The 16,318-nt window shown below is 38.4% G+C and overlaps 1 protein-coding gene across 5 annotated transcripts in view; it reads left to right on the plus strand.

Moving 5' to 3' along the window:
• Positions 1-16,285, plus strand: part of LNX1 (ligand of numb-protein X 1) — a 201,054-nt gene extending 184,769 nt beyond the window's left edge. For all 5 annotated transcript variants that reach the window (XM_004038680.5, XM_055385813.2, XM_055385815.2 and 2 more), the window contains 2 exons: positions 15,088-15,246; positions 15,632-16,285. In XM_004038680.5, coding sequence (XP_004038728.2) covers positions 15,088-15,246; positions 15,632-15,767 — 295 coding nt within the window. In that variant the 3' untranslated portion in view covers positions 15,768-16,285. The remainder of the gene's footprint in view (positions 1-15,087; positions 15,247-15,631) is intronic.
• The last annotated feature ends 33 nt before the right edge of the window (positions 16,286-16,318 follow it).

The raw sequence follows: 16,318 nt of genomic DNA on the forward strand, positions 1-16,318 counted from the left end.
ATAAACCTATTTTATGTTAACATAAATAATCTTTTATGAGAAAATGTTTAAAAATCTCAGAGGAATGGCATTATTTTACATTTTTTGCAAACCTTCTTAATGTTTGGCTTAAGAGAAGATAACTAGATGCTCTTACTTGCTTCCGCATTCCATCTGTTGCTATATCACCTATCACGTGGCCTCTGGAAAATGCCACTGTATGTTCATAAGAAAACAAGAATAAAAAAGGCCAATCATGTCTTAGTGTTATTACAAAAATGTTTTTTTATCTTCAGACACCCTGAAAGGCACACACTTTGGAAACCACACTTTGGAGAAAAGTGTAAGCTAAAGATCAATTTGGGGCTGGGTGCAGTGGCTCATGCCTGTAATCCCAGAACTTTGGGAGGCTGAAGTGGGAGAATCGCTTGAGCCCAGCAGTTTGAGACCAGTGCCTGGGCAACATAATGAGACCCTATATCAGCTAAAACATATTTTATTTTAAAGATAGATTTGGGCAGGATCAATATGTGGGTAGTACAGTGTAGGGGCTCAGTAAAATATTGGGGCCCATTGAGAAGAGGGCTGAGGAAAGGAGGGCCCTTGAAGGAAACCGAGAAGAAATGACCAATGAAAGAACAGAACAATATTAATTGGATTTGGCCTAAGGGGGTAGTCAGAGGCTTAAGCAGGAGAAGTTTTAAGAAGGTATTGAGCAGTAAAGGAGTGGATGCAGATGGAACTTTTCGGAGAACAAGGGTAAGTCCTTAATGTAGAGGGTGACACAGGAGCCGGGAAGACAGAGAAGGGCACTGTTTTTAAAAGAGCCAGTATTTCAGTTACCCTCTTCCATGGCCTCCACCCAAACTTGTCATCTCCTAGAACCACTCCCTCTTTGAAATCATAAAGTCAGATGTTGTGAATACAGACTTCTGCCATCTAGTCCATAGATCCTTCGAGTTCATAGACCCCTCTACCTTTTCCCTCGACCTCTTCTGTCTTCACCTCCATCCCAGCACCGTTGGGATCCACAGGCAATCGCGTCAACCATCTTTTTCTTTTTTTTGGAGTCATTATTTTCTTTTCTTTTCTTTTTTATTGTTCATTTATGATCGGTCTCTACTCTTACCATTTTATTTTATTTTATTTTTGTTAAGAATTTTTCTTTTTTTGTTAATTTATTATTATTATACTTTAAGTTTTAGGGTACATGTGCACAATGTGCAGGTTAGTTACATATGTATACATGTGCCATGCTGGTGCGCTGCACCCACTAACTCATCATCTAGCATTAGGTATATCTCCCAATGCTATCCCTCCCACCTGGAGTCATTATTTTCCACTTTCTTACTCCATCGCCCTTCTGGACTTTCTGGCAAAATCACAACCCCCTGGATTGTCCAATTATTTACATTTTCTCCAAGCCTGCAACTCAGTCTCAGAACACTGCTGGGGAAAATCAAACAACAGATACCCTTTAAACCTGTGGTCACCACCTTCAGGTGGGCCCGCAGTGCTGCGCCCGTATCCTCTGACATTGCTCTTGTCAGCTGTCTTCTGTCATTCTCTACAGCAGCGGTGTCCCACGTACTCTGAGCAACTTAAACCTCCAGCAGCTCTACCAACCCCTTTCCCCCCAGCAAATACCTGCACTTCCTACTTCACAAACAAATCTAGCTCCTATGAATGGCGCCTTCGTTACCTTTCTGCCTTCATACCTCTTGCTTTGCGTAAATCCACATCCAGCCTTTCCTGTTTGCCTCCTGGGACCGTGAAGGAGGATTCCCTTCTCCTGTCCGCTGCACCGCTCTGAAGTTTCCCCTCCCGCGCCTTCTCGAAAATCGTGCCTCCTGCCTTTCTGTGCTCTTCCTTCTCTGCTGGCTGTATTTTCTCACCAGTTCAGTAGGTTCAAGTTTCTGCTCTATTAAAGAATCATAAGCTCCTCTGAGTCCTCCAGCTTTTTCCTTCTTCTAACAAGTGAATGTCTTGAAGTGATTGTCACTGTATCCACTTCTCCCTTTATTCACTCAACTCACCACATCTCACTTCTCTCCCCTTCCCACTCTTGCCACAAAATCACACTCATTAATATCACCACAGGCCTGTTTATGGATTCATACAGTGGACATGTTACAATCCTTCTCTTGCTCTGTTTCTTTGTGGTATTTTCCTGTCCTCCCAGTTCTTATCTGTATCATTACCCATAGTTACTACCCCAAAATCTCCTTTGCAAGACTTTTTATTCCATCTGGACTAGATGTTCACTTTGGTCTAGGTGGTTGGGAAAGACTCTAAAAAGACGACATTTAGTTCGTGACCTGAATAACAGGAAGTAGCCAGCAGTGGAAGCACAGCAGAGTATTCTGGCAGAGCAGTTAAACAAAAGCCCACAGGTGGAAGCAAACGTGGCATGGTCCAGGAATAGCAAAAAGGACTTGTGTGTCCAGAACCTGTGGTGGGGGAAGAGGACTGAGAGATCAGAGTAGAGAGGAACCCGGCTGGGTAGAGAGAGAAGCGTCTGGGGGAGGAAGCCGACAGGGGCCTCACAGTACTGCCATGTGAAGCTGGACATTGCGACCGTGTAGCAGCATTGAACTTCATGGTTGTGTTACTTTGGAGTTCAGTTTGGAATGTTTTCCATGCCCTTATTATGGTCTCTAGTTCTGTTTTATAAAATAATAAACTCTGGATCTTTCCTCTGATTGACTTACTGAAGAATAGCCAGCATGTCCTTGGGCACTGACTGGCTCAATCTTTTAAAACTTTAAGGCTCAGTTGTCACCTAGAATTAATACAATAGGAAAACTTGCCAAGGAAGTGTCAACTATAACTTTCAGTAATACAGAATACACAACTGGAGATGTTTTCCATGCATGTTTCAAGCACTGTAGCATAGGAGGGACAGCATAGCCAAGCTTGGGAGTGGATCCCAGGACATCTCGTCCTGGTTTCATCACTCACTGCTTTTCTGTCATGACAGGTTTAGTGGGACACCTGGCCCTTTCATCCTCCTGTAGTGCTGCTACTTGTGATAAGTCCCTTGTAGTTAATATTCTGTTTTCTATTAAATTTCAAAAGTCCAGGCTCTCTCTGCTTGAAATACTCTGCTGTGCTTCACATTTTCTGGCTACCTCTTATTATTCAGGTCATGGACTAAATGTTACCTCTTTAGAGGTCTTTCCCAACCATCTAGGAAAAGTAGGCATCCAGTCCAGATGGAGTCAAAAATCTGTTGGAATGGAGCACTGAGTCCATGAGAGGTGAGGATCAGAGTGGAGTGCTTGAAAAGGAGACTTTGGGGGTAGTAACTCATGGTAATGATACAGATAAGGACCATACGGATGAGAAAAATGCTCAAATTTACCTGAGAGAATTTTTAATTTTTCTTTCTTCTTTTTCTTCTCTTTTTTCTTTTTTCTCTTTTCTTTTCTTTTTTCTCCCTTTCCTTTCTTTTCCTTTTTCCTTTTTCCTTTCCTTTCCTTTCATTTCTTTCTTTTTCCCTTCCCTTCCCTCCCTTTCTGTTTCCCTTTCCTTCTTTTTTGAGACAGGATCTCACTCTGTCACCCAGGCTGAAGTGCAGTGGCATAGTCTTGGCTCACTGCAGCCTCAACCTCCCAGGCTCAAGCTATCCTCCAGTCTCAGTCCCCAGTGTAGCTGGGATTACAGGTGCCCGCCACCACACCCGGCTAGTTTTTGTGTTTTTGGTAGAGATGAGGTTTCACCATGTTGTTCAGGCTAGTCTGGAACTCCTAGGCTCAAGTGGTCACCTGCCTCAGCCTCCCAAAGTGCTGGGATTAAAGGTGTGAGCCACCTTGCCCGGCCAAGAATTTTTAATTCTATACTCTTGTTTAGGCAGCCTCTTTTCTTCCTTAATAACTTTTTAAAAAAGAAATCTGTAATATTGCTTTTGTATATTTTACATCTTTAAAAATTATCCAGAGCAATGGGCAGTAGACTAGTGCTAATCCACAAACTGTATTATTGGTCTGCAATGAGGACAGAAATTGAAATTGTTTGACATTGCTACAACATTCAAATATGATCAGTAAACTCTTGTTGAAAGGGATGTTGTTGAACTTGCAAGGTGAGTTTTATATTGTACAATCTGCATCCCAGTCATGCCCAGCAGGACCCCAGATTAAAACCTATATATTAAGGTTCCCTCGCGGCCACCAAAGTATGTATAAAAATCTGAGAGACTGTCAGGTTTCTTTTTTTAAATTTTTTTGTTATTATACTTTAAGTTTTAGGGTACATGTGCACAACATGCAGGTTTGTTACATATGTATACATGTGCCATGTTGGTGTGCTACACCCATTAACTCATCATTTAGCATTAGGTATATATCATAATGCTATCCCTCCCTCCTCTCCCCACCCCACAACAAGCCCCGGTGTGTGATGTTCCCCTTCCTCTGTCCATGTGTTCTCATTGTTCAATTCCCACCTATGAGTGAGAACATGCGGTGTTTGGTTTTTTCTCCTTGCGATAGTTTGCTGAGAATGATGGTTTCCAGCTTCATCCATGTCCCTACAAAGGACGTGAATTCATTTTTTATGGCTGCATAGTATTCCATGGTGTATATGTGCCACATTTTCTTAATCCAGTCTATCATTTTTGGACATTTGGGTTGGTTCCAAGTATTTCCTATTGTGAATAGTGGCGCAATAAACATACGTGTGCATGTGTCTTTATAGCAGCATGATTTATAATCCTTTGGGTATATATCCAGTAATGGGATGGCTGGGTCAAATGGTATTTCTAGTTCTAGATCCCTGAGGAATCGCCACACTGACTTCCACAATGGTTGAACTAGTTTACAGTCCCACCAACAGTGTAAAAGTGTTTCTATTTCTCCACATCCTCTCCAGCACCTGTTGTTTCCTGACTTTTTAATGATCGCCATTCTAACTGGTATGAGATGGTATCTCATTGTGGTTTTGATTTGCATTTCTCTGATGGCCAGTGATGATGAGCATTTTTTCATGTGTTTTTTGGCTACATAAATGTCTTCTTTTGAGAAGTGTCTGTTCATATCCTTCACCCAGTTTTTGATGGGGTTGTTTTTTTCTTGTAAATTTGTTTGAGTTCATTGTAGATTCTGGATATTAGCCCTTTGTCAGATGAGTAGGTTGCAAAAATGTTCTCCCATTCTGTAGGTTGCCTGTTCACTCTGATGGTAGTTTCTTTTGCTATGCAGAAGCTCTTTAGTTTAATTAGATCCCATTTGTCAATTTTGGCTTGTGTTGCCATTGCTTTTGATGTTTTAGACATGAAGTCCTTGACCATGCCTATGTTCTGAATGGTATTGCCTAGGTTTTCTTCTAGGGTTTTTATGGTTTTAGGTCTAACATTTAAGTCTTTAATCCATCTTGAATTAATTTTTGTATAAGGTGTAAGGAAGGGATCCAGTTTCAGCTTTCTACATATGGCTAGCCAGTTTTCCCAGCACCATTTATTAAATAGGGAATCCTTTCCCCATTGCTTGTTTTTCTCAGGTTTGTCAAAGATCAGATAGTTGTAGATATGTGGCATTATTTCTGAGGGCTGTGTTCTGTTCCATTGGTCTATATCTCTGTTTTGGTACCAGTACCATGCTGTTTTGGTTACTGTAGCCTTGTAGTATAGTTTGGCTTCAGATTGACTTGGCAATGCGGGCTCTTTTTTGGTTCCATATGAACTTTAAAGTAGTTTTTTCCAATTCTGTGAAGAAAGTCATTGGTAGCTCGATGGGGATGGCACTGAATCTATAAATTACCTTGGGCAGTATGCCCATTTTCATGATGATTGATTCTTCCTACCCATGAGCATGGAATGTTCTTCCATTTGTTTGTATCCTCTTTTATTTCATTGAGCAGTGGTTTGTAGTTCTCCTTGAAGAGGTCCTTCACATCCCTTGTAAGTTGGATTCCTAGGTATTTTATTCTCTTTGAATCAATTGTGAATGGGAGTTCACTGATGATTTTGCTCTCTGTTTGTCTGTTATTGGTGTATAAGAATGCTTGTGATTTTTGCACATTGATTTTGTATCCTGAGACTTTGCTGAAGTTGCCTATCAGCTTAAGGAGATTTTGAGCCGAGATGATGGGGTTTTCTAGATATTCAATCATGTCATCTGCAAACAGGGACAATTTGACTTCCTCTTTTCCTAACTGAATACCCTTTATTTCCTTCTCCTGCCTGATTGCCCTGGCCAGAACTTCCAACACTATGTTGAATAGAAGTGGGGAGAGAGGGCACCCCTGTCTTGTGCCAGTTTTCAAAGGGAATGCTTCCAGATTTTGCCCATTCGGTATGATATTGGCTGTGGGTTTGTCACAGATAGCTCTTATTATTTTGAGATATGTCCCATCAATACCTAATTTATTGAGAGTTTTTAGCATGAAGTGTTGTTGAATTTTGTCAAAGGCTTTTCTGCATCTATTGAGAAAATCATGTGGTTTTTGTCTTTGGTTTTGTTTATATGCTGGATTACGTTTATTGATTTGCATATGTTGAACCAGCCTTCCATCCCAGGGATGAAGCCCACTTGATCATGGTGGATAAGCTTTTTGATGTGCTGCTGGATTCGGTTTGCCAGTATTTTACTGAGGATTTTTGCATTGGTGTTCATCCAGCAATATTGGTCTCAAATTCTCTTTTTTTGTTGTGTCTCTGCCAGGCTTTGTTATCAGGATAATGCTGGCCTCATAAAATGAATTAGGGAGGATTCCCTCTTTTTCTATTGATTGGAATAGTTTCAGAAGGAATGGTACCAGCTCCTCCTTGTACCTCTGGTAGAATTCGGCTTTGAATCCATCTGGTCCTGGACTTTTTTTGGTTGGTAAGCTACTAATTATTGCCTCAATTTCAGAGCCTGTTATTGGTCTATTCAGAGATTCAACTTCTTCCTGGTTTAGTCTTGGGAGGGTGTAGGTGTCGAGGAATTTATCCATTTCTTCTAGATTTTCTAGTTTATTTGCATAGAGGTGTTTATAGTATTCTCTGATGGTAGTTTGTATTTCTGTGGGATTGGTGGTGATATCCCCTTTGTCATTTTTTATTGCATCTATTTGATTCTTCTCTCTTTTCTTCTTTATTAGTCTTGCTAGCAGTCTATCAATTTTGTTGATCTTTTCAAAAAACCAGCTCCTGGATTCATTGATTTTTTGAAGGGTTTTTTGTGTCTCTATTTCCTTCAGTTCTGCTCTGATCTTAGTTATTTCTTGCCTTCTGCTAGCTTTTGAATGTGTTTGCTCTTGCTTCTCTAGTTCTCTTAATTGTGATGTTAGGGTGTCAATTTTAGATCTTTCCTGCTTTCTCTTCTGAGCATTCAGTGCTATAAATTTCCCTTTACACACTGCTTTAAATGTGTCCCAGAGATTCTGGTATGCTGTGTTTTTGTTCTCGTTGGTTTCAAAGAACATCTTTATTTCTGCCTTCATTTCGTTATGTACCTAGTAGTCATTCAGGAGCAGGTTGTTCAGTTTCCATGTAGTTGAGCGGTTTTGAGTGAGTTTCTTAATCCTGAGTTCTAGTTTGATTGCACTGTGGTCTGAGAGACAGTTTGTTATAATTTCTGTTCTTTTACATTTGCTGAGGAGTGCTTTACTTCCAACTATGTGGTCAATTTTGGAATAGGTGTGGTGTGGTGCTGGAAAGAATGTATATCCTGTTGATTTAGGGTGGAGAGTTCCGTAGATGTCTATTAGGTCTGCTTGGTGCAGAGCTGAGTTCAATTCCTGGATATCCTTGTTAACTTTCTGTCTTGATGATCTGTCTAATGTTGACAGTGGGGTGTTAAAGTCTCCCATTATTATTGTGTGGGAGTCTAAGTCTCTTTGTAGGTCTCTAAGGACTTGCTTTATGAATCTAGGTGCTCCTGTATTGGCTGCATATATATTTAGGATAGTTAGCTCTTCTTGTTGAATTGATCCCTTTACCATTACGTAATGGCCTTCTTTGTCTCTTTTGATCTTTGTTGGTTTAAAGTCTGTTTTATCAGAGGCTAGGATTGCAATCCCTGTCTTTTTTTGTTTTCCATTTGCTTGGTGGATCTTCTTCCATCCCTTTATTTGAGCCTGTGTGTGTCTCTGCACTTGAGATGGGTTTCCTGAATACAGCACACTGATGGGTCTTGACTCTTTATCCGATTTGCCAGTCAGTGTCTTTTAATTGGAGCGTTTAGCCCATTTACATTTAAGGTTAATATTGTTATGTGTGAATTTGATCCTGTCATTATGATGTTAGCTGGTTAGCTTGCTCATTAGTTGATGCAGTTTCTTCTTAGCCTCGATGGGCTTTACAATTTTGCATGTTTTTGCAGTAGCTGGTAACGGTTGTTCCTTTCCATGTTTAGTGCTTCCTCCAGGAGCTCTTTTAGGGCAGGCCTGGTGGTGACAAAATCTCTCAGCATTTGCTTGTCTGTAAAGTATTTTATTTCTCCTTCACTTATGGAGCTTATTTTGGCTGGATATGAAATTCTGGGTTGAAAATTCTTTTCTTTAAGGATGTTGAATATTGGCCCCCACTCTCTTCTGGCTTGTAGAGTTTCTGCCGAGAGATCAGCTGTTAGTCTGATGGGCTTCCATTTGTGGGTAACCCGACCTTTCTCTCTGGCTGCCCTGAACATTTTTTCCTTCATTTCAACTTTGGTGAATCTGACAATTATGTGTTTTGGAGTTGCTCTTCTTGAGGAGTATCTTTGTGGCATTCTCTGTATTTCCTGAATTTGAATGTTGGCCTGCCTTGCTAGATTGGGGAAGTTCTCCTGGATATTATCTTGCAGAGTGTTTTCCAACTTGGTTCCAGTCTCCCCGTCACTTTCAGGTACACCAATCAGACATAGATTTGGTCTTTTCACATAGTCCCATATTTCTTGGAGACTTTGTTCGTTTCTTTTTATTCTTTTTTCTCTAAACTTCTCTTCTCGCTTCATTTCATTCATTTTTTCTTCCTTTGCTGATACCCTTTCTTCCAGTTGATCGCATCGGCTACTGAGGCTTGTGCATTCGTCACATAGTTGTCGTGCCGTGGTTTTCAGCTCCATCAGGTCCTTTAAGGACTTCTCTGCATTGGCTATTCTAGTTAGCCATTCGTCTAATTTTTTTTCAAGGTTTTTAACTTCTTTGCCATTGGTTCGAACTTCCTCCTTTAGCTCGTAGTAGTGTGATCTTCTGAAGCCTTCCTGTCTCAACTTGTCAAAGTCATTCTCTGTTCAGCTTTGTTCCATTGCTGGTGAGGAGCTGCATTCCTTTGGAGGAGGAGAGGCGCTCTGATTTTTAGAGTTTCCAGTCTTTCTGCTCTGTTTTTTCCCCATCTTTGTGGTTTTATCTACCTTTGGTCTTTGATGATGGTGACGTACTGATGGGTTTTTGGTGTCGATGCCCTTTCTGTTTGTTAGTTTTCCTTCTAACAGTCAGGACCCTCAGCTGCAGGTCTGTTGGAGTTGGCTGTAGGTCCACTCCAGACCCTGTTGCCTGAGTATCAGCACCGGTGGCTACAGAACAGTGGATATTGGTGAAACGCAAATGCTGCTGCCTGATCGTTCCTCTGAAGTTTTGTCTCAGAGGAGTACCCAGCCATGTGAGGTGTCAGTCCGCCCCTACTGGGGGGTGCCTCCCAGTTAGGCTACTCAGGGGTCAGGGACACACTTGAGGAGGCAGTCTGCCCGTTCTCAGATCTCAAGCTGCTTGCTGGGAGAACCACTAGTCTCTTCAAAGCTGTCAGACAGGGACATTTAAGTCTGCAGAGGTTACTGCTGCCTTTTGTTTGTCTGTGCCCTGCCCCCAGAGATGGAGCCTACAGAGAAGCAGGCCTGCTTGAGCTGTGGTGGGCTCCACCACAGTGGAGCTCCACCCAGTTCGAGCTTCCAGGCCACTTTGTTTACCTACTCAAGCCTGGGCAATGGCAGGCACCCCTCCCCCAGCCTTGCTGCCACCTTGCACTTTAATCTCAGACTGCTGTGCTAGCAATGAGCAAGGCTCCTTTGGCATAGGAGCCATGTGCGGGATATAATCTCCTGGTGTGCTGTTTGTTAAGCCCATTGGAACAGCACAGTATTAGGGTGGGAGTGACCCGATTTTCCAGGTGCCATCTGTCACCCCTTTCTTTGACTAGGAAAGGGAATTCCCTGATTCCTTGTGCTTCCCGGGTGGGGTGACGCCTTGCCCTGCTTTGGCTCATGCTCGGTGTGCTGCACCCACTGTCCTGCACCCACTGTCTGGCACTCCCCAGTGAGATGAACCCAGTACCTCAGTTGGAAATGCAGAAATCACCCATCTTCTGCATTGCTCACGCTGGGAGCTGTAGACTGGAGCTGTTCCTATTCAGCCGTCTTCAGGTTTCTTTTTAAACATATTTTTTATGATCATTTAAATTTTAATCAAAGCTGCTTTAAGTATGTAGTTCAACATTATTGGCCAAATTAGAGAAGTAGCCTATTTATAGATGGTGAATATAACTTCATTGGATTTTTGTCAAGACAAGACATACCTTTTCTGAAAACAGTACAATATTAGTGATTCCAAATAATATGTGATTTTTTTTTTCTTAAAACAAAAAGTTTATGCTGCTTTTACTCCTCTGTGGAGCTTGGGTTTGCAGCTGTCATTGTTGGTGAAGTAGTAAAACCACTTGTGGAGAGGTGTTGGCTAATAAAACAATGGAATCATAAATGCCTCTTACAAACAAAAAGCCAAAATAATTTTTTGAAAGAGTATTTAATTAAAAAGTCACCAGAAGTAGATGCCAATATACCATGCACAAACTATATACTTTGTGGACTTCCTATAATAAAGTAGCATTTTAAGTTAGTAAGATTAAAAATGTGTATACACATTGCCAAGGTATTTGTGAAACTAAAATTTGCTTAGAAACATTGGGTGAATCTGTGGTAAAAAGGGTACTATGTTTCATAACTAATGATATGAAAACCAACTTCAAAAAAAGCCAGCAACATATTTTTCATTTTAACTTGAATACACAAGCAAATCTTTTTAGTGTATGTACAATTTAAACATGTATCAGAATTTTTAAAAAGTTCTTTGGCAATAAACACAACTAGCTCTGAACCATACAAAACTAAGGAAGTTTACATTGTTGGTGAATTGGAAGTTTTAGGTAGGGGTATGTTATGCTGGTGCAGTTGCATTGATTGTAAAACTTTCTGGAGTACTGGCTCCCCAGATTAAAGAAGCTGCTGGAGAAGAATGTAACTTAATACAGTGCCTCCTTCAGAAAATTTTGCCGTGATGTCAGCCAAACTAAATAATGTGTTTAGTGATATGGCAAAAATTGTGACTACATAAAGGCTAGTGCATTAGATACTAGTTTACTAGTTTATTCTCTTTATTATGTGATAATAAGGAAGCTAATCATAACGAACTATTCATGCTAACAAGTAAAGAGTTCTGTCAAAAATGTTTGAACCATAGATCAAACCCTTATTTTTTCTGCAAGATAGGAAGCCAGTTTGGTCCCAACTTTTTAAAGATGTAAACTGGGTAGCCAAACTTATTTGCCAAATTATATTCAATATTTTTACTGAGCTTAATATTTCCTGCAAGGAAAAAAATGCAAGATGTTTTTCAATGGCCAATAACATCAAAGGGCAAAATGCAAGACGCTTGAAGAATAGCTTCCATAAATTGTTAGGATGTAACTTGATAACAATTATCAAGTAGGTGATAAATTTGATATTGCACAACTGCAAAAGTTATCATCAAACATCTTACAGATTTTATAGAATGTTCTGATTTTCAGAAAAAACAAACACAGAAGAAATTCATGAATTCAGAATTCATGTCATTGAGAGAGAATTTAAATTTGACTCTATAGTATAAATTGTTGTAATTGGCTATCATTGAGGAATAAAGACAAATTTTGAGGTTAAATTATCACTTGCCTGAGCTTACTAAAATTGCTTTAAAATATTCTCTTCTCCTGAACATTTCTACGTGAGATTGTCTTTTCTGCTAATCGTGTAGTAGAAAATGGTTTAGCTATCCCTTATCCTCTGCAAGTAGCAGTGTCAACTTATTGTAGTAAGCAACCTCACTTATATTAAACATTGCTATACCTGTTTGTTCAAAGTATGCATATAGACATTTAATATGGGGACTCGGCATTTCTCTCATAACTTAAAAAAAAATTGAACACAGAATTATGAGTTTATAACAGTGATTGTCCATATTAATCTCCCATAAACATCTTAAATGAACAATGCGTAGTTTTTATAGTTCTTTTTCATGTTGATTATATTAAAACATTTTATATTTGTTAGGTACAATAAAAATTGGAGCTAAATATTTCATTTTTCTAGAAATTCATTATTTTTTATTTAACGATAAATATTGTATTAGTCTACAATAAACTAGGAAAAAAAAATGAAAGGTGGTCCCTTCACCACAGACTGAGAGGCACCTGATCCAGAAGAGGGAATAAATGCTAGGTTAATCAAAGTAGGAGGCTGTACATTACTCACTGGAATCTATTAAGCTAATGGTCATAGTTCATATAAATTGGGGCCAGGTAGTTAAACCTTTCTGAACACAGGGCTAGCAAAATAATAAAGCAACATTTTGTGAAAGGATGGTTTTCTATAGATTCAATTTCCAATTTTCTGCTCTCACAGAGCTCAAAACATCCTACATCCACTGTCTTTCCAACCTCTGCTATTCTAATACCACTTAGCAATGAAAAATTTAAAATAATTTAAATCAGGAAGAAATAAGATCTCACAACTGGCTTTGGCTGATGCACTTGGTTTATTTTCTAAACAGTGTTTTTCTTAGGAAAGAGGCTCTGCCTTAGTGTTCTTTGTAGTCTGCAGACTTAGTTCAAGGTCAGTGTTCTCAAATATGTATTGACTAAATTAGTAATATAAGGGGAAATATAAAAATTTAGAAAAAAGCTTCTTGAGCAGCTCAGGACTTCAGCATACTTATTAACTCATTTCAGTGGAAATCAAATGAGCCACCATACTCATTAACTCATTTCATTAAATTTGTTCTTGAGGTAACCATAATTTTCTCATTGGGAAAAACTACCAAACTCCTTGCTATTCCTTATACTATGTCAAATCTTCTTCGATAGGCCTAAATTTAGACAATGAGTGCAGAATAGGAAAAAAGCCGACATTCACATTCAAAGTTTAAAGCCACCTAGTATCTGAGGTCACTGATCAAAAACAGCTGCCACATTTCCCAGTGGGGAGTGAAATAACCCAACTTAAGAAAAAAATGCCCACAAAGTCAGACTCAACTAACCAAGGTACGACTTTGAAACAGATTAACATACGGAGTTCTCGCTGCAGCAATAAAGTTAAATACTCAACACCACTAAAAGAAGGCGTTTACTTTTTAATTAAATAAAACTAGGAACACTGATATCAACTTGAATGGATGCTTCAGGAGGGCAGGGGATTTTGTGTTTGTTTAAACATCTGCAGAAAGATGATCAAAGCAGTTATGTTCTCTCCAGTATCAAGAGGTTAGAAAATGGACACACTATGACTTACTGGGTTCAAAGCTTTGAACTAGAACACGTAATATTTTTGATGGTTTACAGCTTCTCCATATGAAATAAAATATTCAGTAAAAATATACTCACTTATCTATTTTAAAGAATCAAACTGGGCAATTAAAACTGATATTTGATCATGACCTTAGATAACAATCATCTAATTCTTACCTTTCTCCAAAAAATTGGGCACACATCCTCCCAGGTGGGAATGTAATGCTTTGGTATTTACAGAATAGCCAGTTACCTGCTTTGTACATGAGGAGTCAGTGAACCGTTATGTAAAGTGTGTATGTGACACACCACAGCTCCCAAAGAATGAATTTACCACTGACATCAAGGTTTACTGTGAAATGCAGCAGATAAATATTTTACAAAAGGAAATTTAATGAAATTCATACTTTTAAGCAATCATTTCAGTAAAAGAAATTGTTATAGATGATGTGTATGTATGACAATAGATTCAGAACTGGTTAGAGTTGAATTTCAGCATTACATTTTAAAGGTATTTGCCAAACCCTAAAGCTCATTTTATTTCAAGTGAAAACATCATCATGAAAAAAGTCACGTCACATTGACTAACAAGGTTGGTAACAAATGTAATGATCAACTTTATCATTTAACATTTCACAAGACTTTTTATTGGTTTCTAAAAAGCAGTTAATATTTTAAGGTACGGTATATAAACAAAATAGCCATATCTTGATTTTTGGCAACATGAAAATGCCAATTTCCTTTCAAACCAATTCCCGGACTACAGCTACAAATGTGGTCAACAACGTCATCTTGGAGTAAAATTCAGCTCCTGACACACACTTCTACGGCAATTATAACATAGGTAACACTTGGCCTGTACCTATATGAACACTGATCCATTGGGAGCCACTGAATAAAAATTTCTTCAATCTCATTTGCTATTTTAGCTGAGGATTCTAATTTACAGAAGAGCTGGGCCTTTCCTTCTCCCATTCCTTTTATAACTTCCTATCCAGTTTCCTGCAGTTTTTTTTTCCTCCTATTTGAATTGTTCTTATAATCTTTAAACGTTTCTGTTTCCATTCACTTTATGCGTGCATGCTTCTTCTGTGACTTATCAAACGTAGCACTGGGTGTAAAGTGGTATTTTTCCAAGGTCAAAAAAAGTATACGAATTCATTTATTAGGATTAGGTTTAAATTGCTTTCATTGAGATTATTCAAAGGATTTTTGCCCTCATTAAAATTATATCAAGTAAATAAAAATATAACATCCATAAGTGTGTTTGTTCACCAATAAGGATTTAGGTTTATCCAACTTTTTGCTAATACATATTCAAGCATTGTCTTAAGTTAAAAATATGATTATCGTTCCCAGTAGATGTGTAACAGAACACAATAGGGCTGTCAGTTTTTTAAGGATATTCAAAATTATGGAAAACAGGTTCAATCACAAAAAGCCAGCTAACAGCACAAAGTTCACCAAGGTATGATACAATTTTGAGTGGGCCCTATGCAGTGGTACTTAGCCATTAAAAATGCCAACAAAAGGAATGGGGGATGAGGCACAGTAAGTATTCCCTTAACTGTGAAACTTAAATATGCATGTACACTGATTACATTCTATTTCAGGTGCTTGTATAACTGTAAAGATATTATATTACGAAGAAACACAGCTGGAAGTCTGGGCTTCTGCATTGTAGGAGGTTACGAAGAATACAACGGAAACAAACCTTTTTTCATCAAATCCATTGTTGAAGGAACACCAGCATACAATGATGGAAGAATTAGGTAATAATAATGACTAACCAAAAATACTTATATTAAATGTTGTTTCATAAATGCCAAAGCTTGGCCCCATTTGAGATAAGGCATGTATTGATTATACTTTGTGGGGATTAAAAGTATTTACGTAGCATTCAACTTCTGAGAAATCCAAAATAATTACACATATTCTTGGTCCCATACTACAACTCCCCATACTTTTAGCATTCCTTCTAACACAAGCTGAATGGGTAGTGAGTTTGGAGAATGTAAATAAGAGGCAAGAAATATCTCAATTAGAAGTTAACATAATTAAAATGGTCAGATGTAGCAAAATCTAGGACCACTAAGATAAACTTGCATTAACTTCAGCAATGAATTAAAATACTAATCATATCTTGTTTTTTTTTAGATGTGGTGATATTCTTCTTGCTGTCAATGGTAGAAGTACATCAGGAATGATACATGCTTGCTTGGCAAGACTGCTGAAAGAACTTAAAGGAAGAATTACTCTAACTATTGTTTCTTGGCCTGGCACTTTTTTATAGAATCAATGATGGGTCAGAGGAAAACAGAAAAATCACAAATAGGCTAAGTTGGAACACTATATTTATCTTGTCAGTTTTTATATTTAAAAAGAAAGAATACATTGTAAAAATGTCAGGAAAAGAAGTATGATCTAATGAGAGCCAGTTACACCTCAGAAAATAAGATTCCAAAAAAATTAAAACAACTACTAGTTTTTTTTCAGTGTGGAGGATTTCTCATTAATTACTCTACAACATTGTTTATATTTTTTCTATTCAATAAAAAGCCAAACAGCTAAAATGATTTGTATACCCCACTGAATTCAAGTTGATTTAAATTTAAAATTTGGTATATGCTGAAGTCTGCCAAGGGTACATTATGGCCATTTTTAATTTACAGCTAAAATATTTTTTAAAATGCATTGCTGAGAAACGTTGCTTTCATCAAACAAGAAATAAATAAAATTTTTCAGAAGTTATAGTTGTCTTTTAGTATGTGATACTAAATAAAAGATTACTTGTATTATCACCATTTAAAAGATCCTAGTAATTTATTCTTTCAAATACCATGT

The sequence above is a fragment of the Gorilla gorilla genome, chromosome 3, assembly GCF_029281585.2.
Source record: "Gorilla gorilla gorilla isolate KB3781 chromosome 3, NHGRI_mGorGor1-v2.1_pri, whole genome shotgun sequence".
NCBI lineage: Eukaryota > Metazoa > Chordata > Mammalia > Primates > Hominidae > Gorilla > Gorilla gorilla.